General features: G+C 47.2%; 1 protein-coding gene across 2 annotated transcripts in view; it reads right to left on the reverse strand.

Annotated features, from left to right (window-relative positions):
- Positions 1-15,142, reverse strand: part of LOC140410306 (upstream stimulatory factor 1-like) — a 154,120-nt gene that overhangs the window by 113,548 nt on the left and 25,430 nt on the right. For both annotated transcript variants that reach the window (XM_072498287.1, XM_072498288.1), the window contains exon 6: positions 10,756-10,918. In XM_072498287.1, coding sequence (XP_072354388.1) covers positions 10,756-10,918 — 163 coding nt within the window. The remainder of the gene's footprint in view (positions 1-10,755; positions 10,919-15,142) is intronic.

Raw genomic sequence — 15,142 nt, forward strand, 5'->3', positions numbered from 1 at the left:
TGCAGAGAGTGGGAGAGATACAGAGAATGTGAGAGATACAGAGAATGTGAGAGATACAGAGAGTGTGAGATACAGAGTGTGTGAGAGATACAGTGAGTGTGATTTAGAGAGTGTGAGAGATACAGTGAGTGTGAGAGATACAGAGAGAGTGAGAGATACAGAGAGTGTGAGAGATACAGAGAGTGTGAGAGATACAGAGAGTGTGAGAGATAAAGTGAGTGAGAGATACAGAGAGTGTGAGAGATACAGAGAGTGTGAGATACAGAGAGTGTGTGAGATACAGAGAGTGTGAGAGATACAGAGTGTGACAGATAGAGAGTGTGAGAGATACAGAGTGTGAGAGATAGAGAGTGTGCGAGATACAGTGAGTGTGAGAGATACAGAGAGTGTGAGAGATACAGAGAGTGAGAGAGATAAAGTGAGTGTGAGAGATACAGAGAGTGTGAGAGATACAGAGAGTGTGAGAGATACAGAGTGTGACAGATAGAGAGTGTGAGAGATACAGAGTGTGAGAGATACAGTGAGAGTGAGAGATACAGTGAATGTGAGAGATACAGAGAGTGTGAGAGATACAGAGAGTGCGAGTAACACAGAGACTGTGAGAGATAGAGAGTGTGAGAGATACAGAGTGTGAGAGATGCAGAGTGTGTGAGAGATAGTGTGAGAGATACAGAGAGTGTGAGAGATACAGTGAGTGTGAGAGATACAGAGAGTGATAGAGATACAGAGAGTGATAGATAGTGTGAGAGATACAGAGAGTGTGAGAGATACAGAGAGTGTGAGAGATACAGAGAGTGTGTGAGATACAGTGAGAGTGAGAGATAGTGAGTTTGAGAGATACAGTGAGTGTGAGAGATACAGAGAGTGTGAGAGATACAGAGAGTGTGAGAGATACAGAGAGTGTGAGAGATACAGAGAGTGTGAGAGATACAGAGAGTGTGAGAGATACAGAGTGTGAGAGATACAGTGAGTGTGAGAGATACAGAGAGTGTGAGAGATATAGTGAGTGTGAGAGATAGAGAGTGTGAGAGATACAGAGAGTGTGAGAGATACAGAGAGTGTGAGAGATACAGAGAGTGTGAGAGATACAGAGAGTGTGAGGTGAGAGATACAGCGTGTGTGAGAGACAGAGAGTGTGAGAGATACAGAGAGTGTGAGAGATAGAGTGTGAGAGATACAGAGAGTGTGAGAGATACAGTGAGTGTGAGAGATACAGAGAGTGTGAGAGATAGAGAGTGAGAGATACAGTGAGTGTGAGAGACACAGAGAGTGTGAGAGACACAGAGAGTGTGAGAGATACAGAGAGTGTGAGAGATACAGAGAGTGTGAGAGATGCAGAGTGTGTGAGAGATAGAGAGTGTGAGAGATACAGAGAGTGTGAGAGACACAGAGTGTCTGAGAGATACAGAGACTGTGAGAGATATAGAGAGTGTGAGATACAGTGAGTGTGAGATACAGAGTGTGTGGGATACAGTGAGTGTGAGAGACACAGTGAGTGTGAGAGACACAGAGAGTGTGAGAGATACAGAGAGTGTGAGAGATACAGAGCGTGTGAGAGATGCAGAGTGTGTGAGAGATAGAGAGTGTGAGAGATACAGAGAGTGTGAGAGATACAGAGAGTGTGAGAGATAAAGAGAGTGTGAGAGATGCAGAGAGTGTGAGAGATACAGAGAGAGTGAGAGATTCAGTGAGTGTGAGAGATACAGAGAGTGTGAGAGATGCAGAGAGTGTGAGAGATGCAGAGAGTGTGAGAGATACAGAGAGTGTGAGAGATAGAGAGTGTGAGAGATACAGAGAGTGTGAGAGATACAGAGAGTGTGAGAGATACAGAGAGTGTGAGAGACAGAGAGAGTGTGAGAGATACAGAGTGTGAGAGATACAGAGAGTGTGAGAGATACAGAGAGTGTGAGAGATACAGTGAGAGTGAGAGATACAGAGAGTGTGAGAGATGCAGAGAGTGTGAGAGATACAGAGAGTGTGAGAGATCAGTGAGTGTGAGAGATAGTGAGTGTGAGAGATACAGTGAGTGTGAGAGATACAGAGAGTGTGAGAGATACAGAGAGTGTGAGAGATACAGTGAGTGTGAGAGATAGTGAGTGTGAGAGATACAGTGAGTGTGAGAGATACAGAGAGTGTGAGAGATACAGAGAGTGTGAGAGATACAGAGAGTGTGAGAGATACAGAGAGTGTGAGAGATAGAGAGTGTGAGAGATACAGAGAGTGTGAGAGATACAGAGTGTGTGAGAGATACAGAGTGTGTGAGAGATACAGAGTGTGAGTGAGAGATACAGAGAGTGTGAGAGATTCAGTGAGTGTGAGAGATACAGAGAGTGTGAGAGATACAGTGAGAGTGAGAGATAGAGAGTGTGAGAGATGCAGAGAGTGTGAGAGATAGAGTGTGTGAGAGATACAGTGAGTGTGAGATATAGAGAGTGTGAGAGATACAGAGAATGTGAGAGATACAGAGGGTGTGAGAGATACAGTGAGTGTGAGAGATACAGAGTGTGTGAGAGATACAGAGAGTGTGAGATACAGAGAGTGTGAGAGATAAAGAGAGTGTGAGAGATAGAGTGTGAGAGATACAGAGTGTGAGAGATACAGAGAATGTGAGAGATACACAGAGAGTGAGAGATTCAGTGAGTGTGAGAGATACAGAGAGTGTGAGAGATACAGAGAGTGTGAGATATACAGAGTGTGAGAGATACAGAGAATGTGAGAGATACACAGAGAGTGAGAGATTCAGTGAGTGTGAGAGATACAGAGAATGTGAGAGATACAGAGAGTGTGAGAGATACAGAGAGTGTGAGAGATACAGAGAGTGTGAGAGATACAGAGAGTGTGAGAGATACAGAGTGTGTGAGATACAGAGTGTGTGAGATACAGAGTGTGAGAGAGATACAGTGAGTGTGAGAGATACAGAGTGTGTGAGAGATACAGAGAGTGTGAGATACAGAGAGTGTGAGAGATACAGAGAGTGTGAGAGATACAGAGAGTGTGAGAGATAGAGAGTGTGAGAGATACAGAGTGTGAGAGATACAGAGAATGTGAGAGATACACAGAGAGTGAGAGATTCAGTGAGTGTGAGAGATACAGAGAGTGTGAGAGATACAGAGAGTGTGAGAGATACAGAGTGTGTGAGAGATACAGTGAGTGTGAGAGATACAGAGTGTGTGACAGATACAGAGTGTGAGAGATACAGAGAGTGTGAGAGATACAGAGAGTGTGAGAGATACAGTGAGTGTGAGAGATACAGGGGTTATGACAGATACAGAGTGTGAGAGATACAAAGAGTGTGAGAGATACAGAGAGTGTGAGAGATACAGAGTGTGAGAGATACAGAGAGTGTGAGAGATACAGAGAGTGTGAGAGACACAGAGTGTGTGAGAGATACAGTGAGTGTGAGAGATACAGTGAGTGTGAGAGATACAGTGAGTGTGAGAGATACAGAGAGTGTGAGAGATACAGTGAGAGTGAGAGATGCAGTGAATGTGAGTTACAGAGAGTGTGAGAGATACAGAGAGTGTGAGAGATACAGAGAGAGTGAGAGATTCAGTGAGTGTGAGAGATACAGAGAGTGTGAGAGATAGAGAGTGTGAGAGATAGAGAGTGTGAGAGATACAGAGAGCGTGAGAGATAGAGAGAGTGTTAGAGATACAGAGAGTGTGAGAGATACAGAGAGTGTGAGAGATACAGTGAGTGTGAGAGATAGTGAGTGTGAGAGATACAGAGAGTGAGAGGGATAGAGAGTGTGAGAGATACAGTGAGTGTGAGAGATACAGAGAGTGATAGAGATACAGAGAGTGAGAGATACAGAGAGTGTGAGAGATACAGAGAGTGTGAGAGATACAGAGTGAGAGATACAGAGTGTGAGAGATACAGTGAGTGTGAGATACAGAGAGTGTGAGAGATACAGAGAGTGTGAGAGATACAGTGAGAGTGAGAGATAGAGAGTGACAGATACAGTGAGTGTGAGAGATACAGTGAGTGTGAGAGATACAGTGAGTGTGAGAGATACAGTGAGTGTGAGAGACACAGAGAGTGTGAGAGACACAGAGAGTGTGAGAGATACAGAGAGTGTGAGAGATGCAGAGTGTGTGAGAGATAGAGAGTATGAAAGATACAGAGAGTGTGAGAGATACAGAGAGTGTGAGAGATACAGAGACTGTAAGAGATACAGTGAGAGTGAGAGATACAGAGAGTGTGAGAGATGCAGAGAGTGTGAGAGATGCAGAGTGTGTGAGAGATAGAGAGTATGAAAGATACAGAGAGTGTGAGAGATTCAGAGAGTGTGAGAGATACAGTGAGAGTGAGAGATACAGAGAGTGTGAGAGATGCAGAGAGTGGGAGAGATACAGAGAATGTGAGAGATACAGAGAATGTGAGAGATACAGAGAGTGTGAGATACAGAGTGTGTGAGAGATACAGTGAGTGTGATTTAGAGAGTGTGAGAGATACAGTGAGTGTGAGAGATGCAGAGAGTGTGAGAGATGCAGAGAGTGTGAGAGATACAGAGAGTATGAGAGATACAGAGAGTGTGAGAGATAAAGTGAGTGTGAGAGATACAGAGAGTGTGAGAGATACAGAGAGTGTGAGATATAGAGAGTGTGTGAGATACAGAGAGTGTGAGAGATACAGAGTGTGACAGATAGAGAGTGTGAGAGATACAGAGTGTGAGAGATAGAGTGTGCGAGATACAGTGAGTGTGAGAGATACAGAGAGTGTGAGAGATACAGAGAGTGAGAGAGATAAAGTGAGTGTGAGAGATACAGAGAGTGTGAGAGATACAGAGAGTGTGAGATACAGAGAGTGTGTGAGATACAGAAAGTGTGAGAGATACAGAGTGTGACAGATAGAGAGTGTGAGAGATACAGAGTGTGAGAGATACAGAGAGTGTGAGAGATACAGAGAGTGTGAGAGATCAGTGAGTGTGAGAGATACAGAGTGTGAGAGATACAGAGAATGTGAGATACAGAGGGTGTGAGAGATACAGAGTGTGAGAGATACTGAGTGTGTGAGAGATACAGTGAGTGTGAGAGATACAGTGAGTGTGAGAGATACAGAGAGAGTGAGAGATACAGTGAGAGTGAGAGATACAGTGAATGTGAGAGATACAGAGAGTGTGAGAGATACAGAGAGTGCGAGAAACACAGAGACTGTGAGAGATACAGAGAGTGTGAGAGATACAGAGTGTGAGAGATGCAGAGTGTGTGAGAGATAGTGTGAGAGATACAGAGAGTGTGAGAAATACAGAGAGTGAGAGGGATAGAGAGTGTGAGAGATACAGTGAGTGTGAGAGATACAGAGAGTGATAGAGATACAGAGAGTGATAGATAGTGTGAGAGATACAGAGAGTGTGAGAGATACAGAGAGTGTGAGAGATACAGAGAGTGTGAGAGATACAGTGAGAGTGAGAGATAGTGAGTTTGAGAGATACAGTGAGTGTGAGAGATACAGAGAGTGTGAGAGATACAGTGAGTGTGAGAGATACAGTGAGTGTGAGAGATACAGAGAGTGTGAGAGATATAGTGAGTGTGAGAGATAGAGAGTGTGAGAGATACAGAGAGTGTGAGAGATAGAGAGTGTGAGAGATACAGAGAGTGTGAGAGATACAGAGAGTGTGAGGTGAGAGATACAGCGTGTGTGAGAGACAGAGAGTGTGAGAGATACAGAGAGTGTGAGAGATAGAGAGTGTGAGAGATACAGAGAGTGTGAGAGATACAGTGAGTGTGAGAGATACAGAGAGTGTGAGAGATAGAGAGTGAGAGATACAGTGAGAGTGAGAGATAGAGAGTGAGAGATACAGTGAGTGTGAGAGATACAGTGAGTGTGAGAGATACAGTGAGTGTGAGAGATACAGTGAGTGTGAGAGACACAGAGAGTGTGAGAGACACAGAGAGTGTGAGAGATACAGAGAGTGTGAGAGATGCAGAGTGTGTGAGAGATAGAGAGTATGAAAGATACAGAGAGTGTGAGAGATACAGAGAGTGTGAGAGATACAGAGACTGTAAGAGATACAGTGAGAGTGAGAGATACAGAGAGTGTGAGAGATGCAGAGAGTGTGAGAGATGCAGAGTGTGTGAGAGATAGAGAGTATGAAAGATACAGAGAGTGTGAGAGATACAGAGAGTGTGAGAGATACAGTGAGAGTGAGAGATACAGAGAGTGTGAGAGATGCAGAGAGTGGGAGAGATACAGAGAATGTGAGAGATACAGAGAATGTGAGAGATACAGAGAGTGTGAGATACAGAGTGTGTGAGAGATACAGTGAGTGTGATTTAGAGAGTGTGAGAGATACAGTGAGTGTGAGAGATGCAGAGAGTGTGAGAGATGCAGAGAGTGTGAGAGATACAGAGAGTATGAGAGATACAGAGAGTGTGAGAGATAAAGTGAGTGTGAGAGATACAGAGAGTGTGAGAGATACAGAGAGTGTGAGATATAGAGAGTGTGTGAGATACAGAGAGTGTGAGAGATACAGAGTGTGACAGATAGAGAGTGTGAGAGATACAGAGTGTGAGAGATAGAGTGTGCGAGATACAGTGAGTGTGAGAGATACAGAGAGTGTGAGAGATACAGAGAGTGAGAGAGATAAAGTGAGTGTGAGAGATACAGAGAGTGTGAGAGATACAGAGAGTGTGAGATACAGAGAGTGTGTGAGATACAGAAAGTGTGAGAGATACAGAGTGTGACAGATAGAGAGTGTGAGAGATACAGAGTGTGAGAGATACAGAGAGTGTGAGAGATACAGAGAGTGTGAGAGATCAGTGAGTGTGAGAGATACAGAGTGTGAGAGATACAGAGAATGTGAGATACAGAGGGTGTGAGAGATACAGAGTGTGAGAGATACTGAGTGTGTGAGAGATACAGTGAGTGTGAGAGATACAGTGAGTGTGAGAGATACAGAGAGAGTGAGAGATACAGTGAGAGTGAGAGATACAGTGAATGTGAGAGATACAGAGAGTGTGAGAGATACAGAGAGTGCGAGAAACACAGAGACTGTGAGAGATACAGAGAGTGTGAGAGATACAGAGTGTGAGAGATGCAGAGTGTGTGAGAGATAGTGTGAGAGATACAGAGAGTGTGAGAAATACAGAGAGTGAGAGGGATAGAGAGTGTGAGAGATACAGTGAGTGTGAGAGATACAGAGAGTGATAGAGATACAGAGAGTGATAGATAGTGTGAGAGATACAGAGAGTGTGAGAGATACAGAGAGTGTGAGAGATACAGAGAGTGTGAGAGATACAGTGAGAGTGAGAGATAGTGAGTTTGAGAGATACAGTGAGTGTGAGAGATACAGAGAGTGTGAGAGATACAGTGAGTGTGAGAGATACAGTGAGTGTGAGAGATACAGAGAGTGTGAGAGATATAGTGAGTGTGAGAGATAGAGAGTGTGAGAGATACAGAGAGTGTGAGAGATAGAGAGTGTGAGAGATACAGAGAGTGTGAGAGATACAGAGAGTGAGGTGAGAGATACAGCGTGTGTGAGAGACAGAGAGTGTGAGAGATACAGAGAGTGTGAGAGATAGAGAGTGTGAGAGATACAGAGAGTGTGAGAGATACAGTGAGTGTGAGAGATACAGAGAGTGTGAGAGATAGAGAGTGAGAGATACAGTGAGTGTGAGAGACACAGAGAGTGTGAGAGACACAGAGAGTGTGAGAGATACAGAGAGTGTGAGAGATACAGAGAGTGTGAGAGATGCAGAGTGTGTGAGAGATAGAGAGTGTGAGAGATAGAGAGTGTGAGAGATACAGAGAGTGTGAGAGACACAGAGAGTCTGAGAGATACAGAGACTGTGAGAGATATAGAGTGTGAGATACAGTGAGTGTGAGATACAGAGTGTGTGGGATACAGTGAGTGTGAGAGACACAGAGAGTGTGAGAGACACAGAGAGTGTGAGAGATACAGAGAGTGTGAGAGATACAGAGAGTGTGAGAGATGCAGAGTGTGTGAGAGATAGAGAGTGTGAGAGATACAGAGAGTGTGAGAGATGCAGAGAATGTGAGAGATACAGAGAGTGTGAGAGATAGAGAGTGTGAGAGATACAGAGAGTGTGAGAGATACAGAGAGTGTGAGAGATACAGAGAGTGTGAGAGACAGAGAGAGTGTGAGAAATACAGAGAGTGTGAGAGATACAGAGAGTGTGAGAGATACAGAGAGTGTGAGAGATACAGTGAGAGTGAGAGATACAGAGAGTGTGAGAGATGCAGAGAGTGTGAGAGATACAGTGAGTGTGAGAGATACAGAGAGTGTGAGAGATGCAGAGAATGTGAGATACTGAGTGTGAGAGATACAGAGAGTGTGAGAGATACAGAGAGTGTGAGAGATACAGAGAGTGTGAGAGACACAGTGCGAGAGTGTGAGAGACACAGTGCGAGTGAGTGAGAGTGATAGAGTGAGTGAGAGTGAATGTGAGTGAGAGGGAGAGAGGGAGAGAGAGAGACAGTGCGAGGGAGAGAGAGACTGTGAGAAGGAGAGAGAGACTGTGAGAGGGAGAGATTGTGAGAGGGAGAGAGACAGTGAGAGGGAGAGAGACACGGAGAGGGAGAGAGAGAGGGAGGGGGAGAGTGGGAGAGGGACAGGAGAGAAACAGAGAGGGAGAGAAAGAGAGGGAGAGATACAGCGAGACGGAGAGAGAGTGCAAGGGAGAGACACAGGGAGAGGGAGAGAGAGGGAGAGAGACACAGGGAGAGAGACAGTGAGTGAGAGACACAGGGAGAGGAAGAGAGAGTGCGAGGGAGAGACACAGGGAGAGGGAGAGAGACAGAGAGGGAGAGAGACAGGAAGAGAGACAGGGAGAGAGACACAGGGAGAGGGAGAGAGACAGAGAGGGAGAGAGACAGGGAGAGAGACAGGGAGAGGGAGAGAGACAGTGAGTTAGAGACACAGTGAGTGAGAGACACAGGCAGAGGGAGAGAGAGAGACAGAGAGGAAGAGAGACAGAGAGGGAGGAAGACAGGTGCCAGAATTTTCCGTTGCTCAGGTGGCCTGACCCAGAAGTTTATGAAATTGTGTAATACATCAGAACGCCATCAATATATCCGTCGATGGGCTCGCACGTGAGTCAGAAGTGGGCCCACCGACAACCAAGCAGGCAAGTTAACCATTGAGGGATAAACTTAGCCCAATGGAATGCAATTTTATGTGGCCCATCTGCTTTTCCGATTGGCTAGGTGGCCTTTACGTTTTAGCTTTAACCACGATCCAGGTTGGGATGTAATGTCTGGGCTGAAATAAAATTAACAAAGGTGGCTGGGGACTGACCTTGGAGTTTGTATAGTTTTTCTGTCACCAGTGACCGTCCCCGAGGGAGCACTTTGGACACACCGGACGGCACACTCCCTTTTCTTGATGCCCACCCTCTTCGGCAGCATTCAGTCTTTCACTGAGCGTGTTGCACATTGGATGGCTGCTAACTGGCCAGCCAGCATGAAATTGCACTCCGTAGCCAACCGTATGGATACGGGTGAGAAATTCAGGCCAGAGAGGGAGAGAGAGATAGAAAGAGACAGTGACAAAGAGGGAGAGACAGAGAGACAGTGACAAAGAGGGAGAGACAGAGACAGAGATAGAGAACGAGAGAGGGACAGAGAAATAGAGAGACAGAGACTGAGAGACACAGAATGAGAGAGCGAGAACGAGAGAGGGAGAAAGAAAGAGACACAGAGAGAGACCGAGAGAACGAGTGAGCGAGAACGAGAGAGCGAGAACGAGAGGGACAGAGAAAGAGAGTGACAGAGAAAGAGAGTGACAGAGAAAGAGAGGGACAGAGGAATAGAGAGACAGAGACTGAGAGACACAGAATGGGAGAGGAAGAACGAGAGAGGGACAGATAAAGAGAGCGACAGAGACTGAGAGGCACAGAATGAGAGAGCGAGGACGAGAGAGGGAGAAAGAAAGAGACACAGAGAGAGACCGAGAGAACGAGTGAGCGAGAACAAGAGAGGGACAGAGAAAGAGAGAAAGACAGAGAGAGAGAGAGAAAACAAGAGAGAGCGAGAACGAGAGAGCGAGAACGAGAGAGCGAGACAAGAGTGACAGAGAAAGAGAGTGACAGAGAAAGAGAGTGACAGAGAATGAGAGTGACAGAGAGACAGAATGAGAGGACAAGAGAGGGACAGAGAAAAAGAGAGAGAGAACGAGAAAGGGACAGAAAAAGAGAGAGACAAAGGCAGAGAGAGAAAGACAGGGAGGGAAAATAAGAGAGAGAACGAGAGAGCGAGTACGAGAGAGGGACAGCGAAAGAAAGCAACCGAGACATGGAGAAAGAGACAAACAGCGAGAAAGAGAGGCAGAGAATGAGAGAACGAGAGAGGGACAGAGCAAGAGAGAGAGAGCGAGAACGAGAGTGACAGAGAATGAGAGAGGGATAGAGAAATAGAGAGACAAAGGCAGAGAGACAAAGACAGAGAGGGAAAGCAAGAGGGAGAGGGAACGAGAGAGGGGTAGAGAAAGAAAGAGACCGAGACATAGAGAAAGAGACAGACAGAGAGAAAGAGAGGCAGAGAGACAGAGATAAAGAGAGGGAGAGAGACGCAAAGAGAGATAGAGCAAGAAAGACAGAGGAAGAGAGACAGAGGCATAAATAAAGAGAGAGAGAAAGAGACAGAAAGACAGAGAGAGAGAGAGGGAGAGAGAGAGAGACAAGGTAATTTATTCCCATTGAGCGGAGCCTATTCGGAGTTGGAAATGGTTCAAGTGTGATGATTGCACTGTGGTCAATGGGAAGAGAGGCTAGCTCCATGGCAGTCTGTACCTACCAGCTGCAGCTGAGGCGGCCTGGCCCAGGATGGCATCAGAGCCCTGAGATGTCACCACGGCTGTGGCGGAGGAATCGGCGGGGAGGTAGGCAAAGCGGGTCTCGGATCCAGAGCTTTCAATCTCCGCGTTCTCCCCATTGATGAAGGATCCCTGCAGAACCGACTAGAGACGGAGGGTGGGGTTGGAAGGGAATTAAGCAGAACATTTGATTAACAATTATACGTCCAATTATACGTCAAATTAGGAGGGATGGGAGGGCGGCGGCGGCGGCGGGGGGGGGGTGGAAAAGGTAAAAGTGAGTATCAGCTGGAGATAGAGAACTCTGTCCAGCATGTCACGCGACCAAGTCCTGCACGGGATTAGACACAGAGTAAAGCTCCCTCTACACTGTCTCCATCAAACACTCCCAGGACAGGTACAGCACGGGGTTAGATACAGAGTAAAGCTCCCTCCACACTGTCCCCATCAAACACTCCCAGGACAGGTACAGTACGTGGTTAGATACAGAGTAAAGCTCCCTCTACACTGTCCCCATCAAACACTCCCAGGACCGGTACAGCACGGGGTTAGATACAGAGTAAAGCTCCCTCTACACTGTCCCCATCAAACACTCCCAGGACAGGTACAGTACGTGGTTAGATACAGAGCAAAGCTCCCTCCACACTGTCCCCATCAAACACTCCCAGGACAGGTACAGTACGTGGTTAGATACAGAGCAAAGCTCCCTCTACACTGTCCCCATCAAACACTCCCAGGACAGGTACAGCACGGGGTTAGACGCAGAGTAAAGCTCCCTCTACACTGTCCGCATCAAACACACCCAGGACAGATACAGCACGGTGTTAGATACAGAGTAAAGCTCCTTCTACACTGTCCCCATCTAACACTCCCAGGACAGGTACAGTACAGGGTTAGATACAGAGTAAATCTCCCTCTACACTGTCCCCATCAAACACTCCCAGAACAGGTACAGCACGGGGTTAGATACATAGTAAAGCTCCCTCTACACTGTCCCCATCAAACACTCCCAGAACAGGGACAGCACGGGGTAAGATACAGAGTAAAGCTCCCTCTACACTGTCCCCATCAAACACTCCCAGGACAGGTACAGCACGGGGTTAGTTACAGAGTAAAGCTCCCTCTGCACTGTCCACATCAAACACTCCCAGGACATGTACAGCACGGGGTAAGATACAGAGTAAAGCTCCCTCTACACTGTCCCCATCAAACACTCCCAGGACAGGTACAGCACGGGGTTAGATACAGAGTAAATCTCCCTCTACACTGTCCCCATCAAACACTCCCAGGACAGGTACAGCACGGGGTTAGATACAGAGTAAAGCTCCCTCTACACTGTCCCCATCAAACACTCCCAGGACAGGTACAGCACGGGGTTAGACACAGAGTAAAGCTCCCTCTACACTGTCCCCATCAAACGCTCCCAGGACAGGTACAGCACGGGGTTAGATACAGAGTAAAGCTCCCTCTTCACTGTCCACATCAAACACCCCCAGGACAGGTATTGCACAGGGTTAGATACAGAGTAAATCTCCCTCTACACTGTCCCCATCAAACACTCCCAGGACAGGTACAGCACGGGGTTAGATACAGAGTAAAGCTCCCTCGACATAGCCCCAATCAAACACTCCCAGGACAGGTACAGCACGGGGTTAGATACAGAGTAAAGCTCCCTCTACACTGTCCCGATCAAACACTCCCCAGGACATGTACAGCACGGGATTAGATACAGAGTAAAGCTCCCTTTACACTGTCCCCATCAAACACTCCCAGCACAGTTACAGCACGGGGTTAGTTACAGAGTAAAGCTCCCTTTACACTGTCCCCATCAAACACTCTCAGGACAGGTACAGCACGGGGTTAGATTCAGAGTAAAGCTCCCTCTACACTGTCCCGATCAAACACTCCCCAGGACATGTACAGCACGGGATTAGATACAGAGTAAAGCTCCCTTTACACTGTCCCCATCAAACACTCCCAGCACAGTTACAGCACGGGGTTAGTTACAGAGTAAAGCTCCCTTTACACTGTCCGCATCAAACACTCCCAGGACAGGTCCAGCACGGGGCTCGTACAGAGTAAAACTCCCTCTACACTGTCCCCATCAAACACTCCCAGGACAGGTACAGCATGGGGTTAGATACAGAGTAAAGCTCCCTCTACACTGCCCCCATCAAACACTCCCAGGACAGATACAGCACGGGGTTAGATACAGAATAAAGCTCACTCTACACTGTTCCCATCAAACACTCCCAGGACAGGTACAGCACGGGGTTAGATTCAGAGTAAAGCTCCCTCCACATTGTCCCCATCAAACACTCCCAGGACAGGTACAGCACGGGGTTAGATACAGAGTAAAGCTCCCTCTCCGCTGTCCCCATCAAACACTCCCAGGACAGGTACAGCACGGGGTTAGATACAGAGTAAAGCTCCCTCTCCGCTGTCCCCATCAAACACTCCCAGGACAGGTACAGCACGGGGTTAGATACAGAGTAAAGCTCCCTCTACACTGTCCCCATCAAACACTCCCAGGACAGGTACAGCACGGGGTTAGATACAGAGTAAAGCTCCCTCTCCGCTGTCCCCATCAAACACTCCCAAGACAGGTACAGCACGGGGTTATGTACAGAGTAAAGCTCCCTCTACACAGTGTAGCCATCTAAGATGGCCACCTGGAAAGGACTGTGGGAATTGTGGCCAGCTTGGACACAGATAAGTACAGAGCCTCTGTGTATTGCGCAAAGAAGCCAGACATGACCAAAACTTGCAACCATTAAAAGTCAATCACCATTTCCCCCAGGACAATAGAGTTTGAATCAAGGAGCTCCAGCAGTAACAGACTAACCGGCGCCACTTCCCCTTATTTTCAAAGGCCTACGTGTCGAGGACAATGATAGCTGGGACCCGCCCAGCCACCGACGTATCCGTTCCCTAATTGGCCAGGATCAATGAGGGTGATCGAAACCCTATCGATCCACTGGAGCTGGAGTTAGGACCGCCCATAAGGGCGCGAAAGAGGAGAAGGATAAGAAGCCCTGCGCACTAGGGATCGGCCTCTTTTGGACCGGCCTGTGTGCGACCAATTGCAGCATAACGACCAGCCAAGTCCAAGGATCCGCGATCGCTACCTGAAGGACGAGCCCAGCCGAGACGAACCTGACGACTTCCAACTGACACACATGGACACAGATAAAGGCCTTATCTCCCGCACAGAGCTGTCACCCCGAAGTTAAGGGAAGGTTATCTTAGTTATTAGGTTTAGTTTAGTGCGTAGCCGCGTGATTCATTGCATATAAAACAAGTGTGGTTGTTAATAAACTGTCTTTTGGACTAATATACTGGTTGTGTGGTCATTCGGTCAAAAAAGCAACAGCTTGTGGTTCACATAGAAATAAAGAAGTCAACATTTATGGCGACTCTGACGGGACTCGATTAGAAGTGACTTTGTTACTCCGAGAGAGAGCCCACAGCTTTGAATTGAATTGGGAAAAGAAAAACGAACCACAAGAGTAAGTTTCATATCGACCAAATAACCGAATTTCGGAAATGTGCACTAACCGCATGCGTAACTAACAGGGAAGGGTCAGACTTGCATGCAAATCTAGAGGGATTGTGAACCGGAATATAGCCAGAAGCCGTACCCATTGTTCAATCGACTCCTTATTCCTCCTGTTCCAAATTATAAGTAGAGAAGAAATGGCAGCGCAGATGTTAGAAAAGATGATGAATCCACAGCAGCAAACCGAGGTCGCAGTAGGTCAGAGCAGTGCCCCATATGGGAGGATGTGTTGAGAAAGTATTTAGAGAGGAAAGGATGGCCCCTTTGGTCGAATTTTTGTGCAAATACTGAGTCAGGTCCAGGGAAGATAGCACAAACTTGGTGGGAGAATTTATGTGAAGTCTATAAGAAAAACGCAGTGAAGTTCAGAAAGCTTTTAATTTTAATTAATTGACGCAATGTCAGTTGGAGGGGTGCAGTGCTCTGACTGCGAGATGTGGCAGGTCCGGGAGGCTTCCAGCGTCCCGGGTGGCTTCATCTGCAGAAAGTGCACCCAACTGGAGCTCCTCACTGACCGCATGGTTCGGTTGGAGCAGCAATTGGATGCACTTAGGAGCATGCAGGTGGCGGAAAGCGTCATAGATCGCAGTTATATAAATGTGGTCACACCCAAGGTGCAGGCAGAGAAATGGGTGACCACCAGAAAGGGCAGGCAGTCAGTGCAGGAATCCCCTGTGGTTGTCCCCCGCTCGAACAGGTATACCCCTTTGGATACTGTCGGGGGGGATAGCCTATCAGGGGAAAACAGCAGCAGCCAGAGCAGTGGCACCACGGCTGGCTCTGATGTTCAGAAGGGAGGGTCAAAGCGC

The sequence above is a fragment of the Scyliorhinus torazame genome, chromosome 4, assembly GCF_047496885.1.
Source record: "Scyliorhinus torazame isolate Kashiwa2021f chromosome 4, sScyTor2.1, whole genome shotgun sequence".
Classification (NCBI taxonomy): domain Eukaryota; kingdom Metazoa; phylum Chordata; class Chondrichthyes; order Carcharhiniformes; family Scyliorhinidae; genus Scyliorhinus; species Scyliorhinus torazame.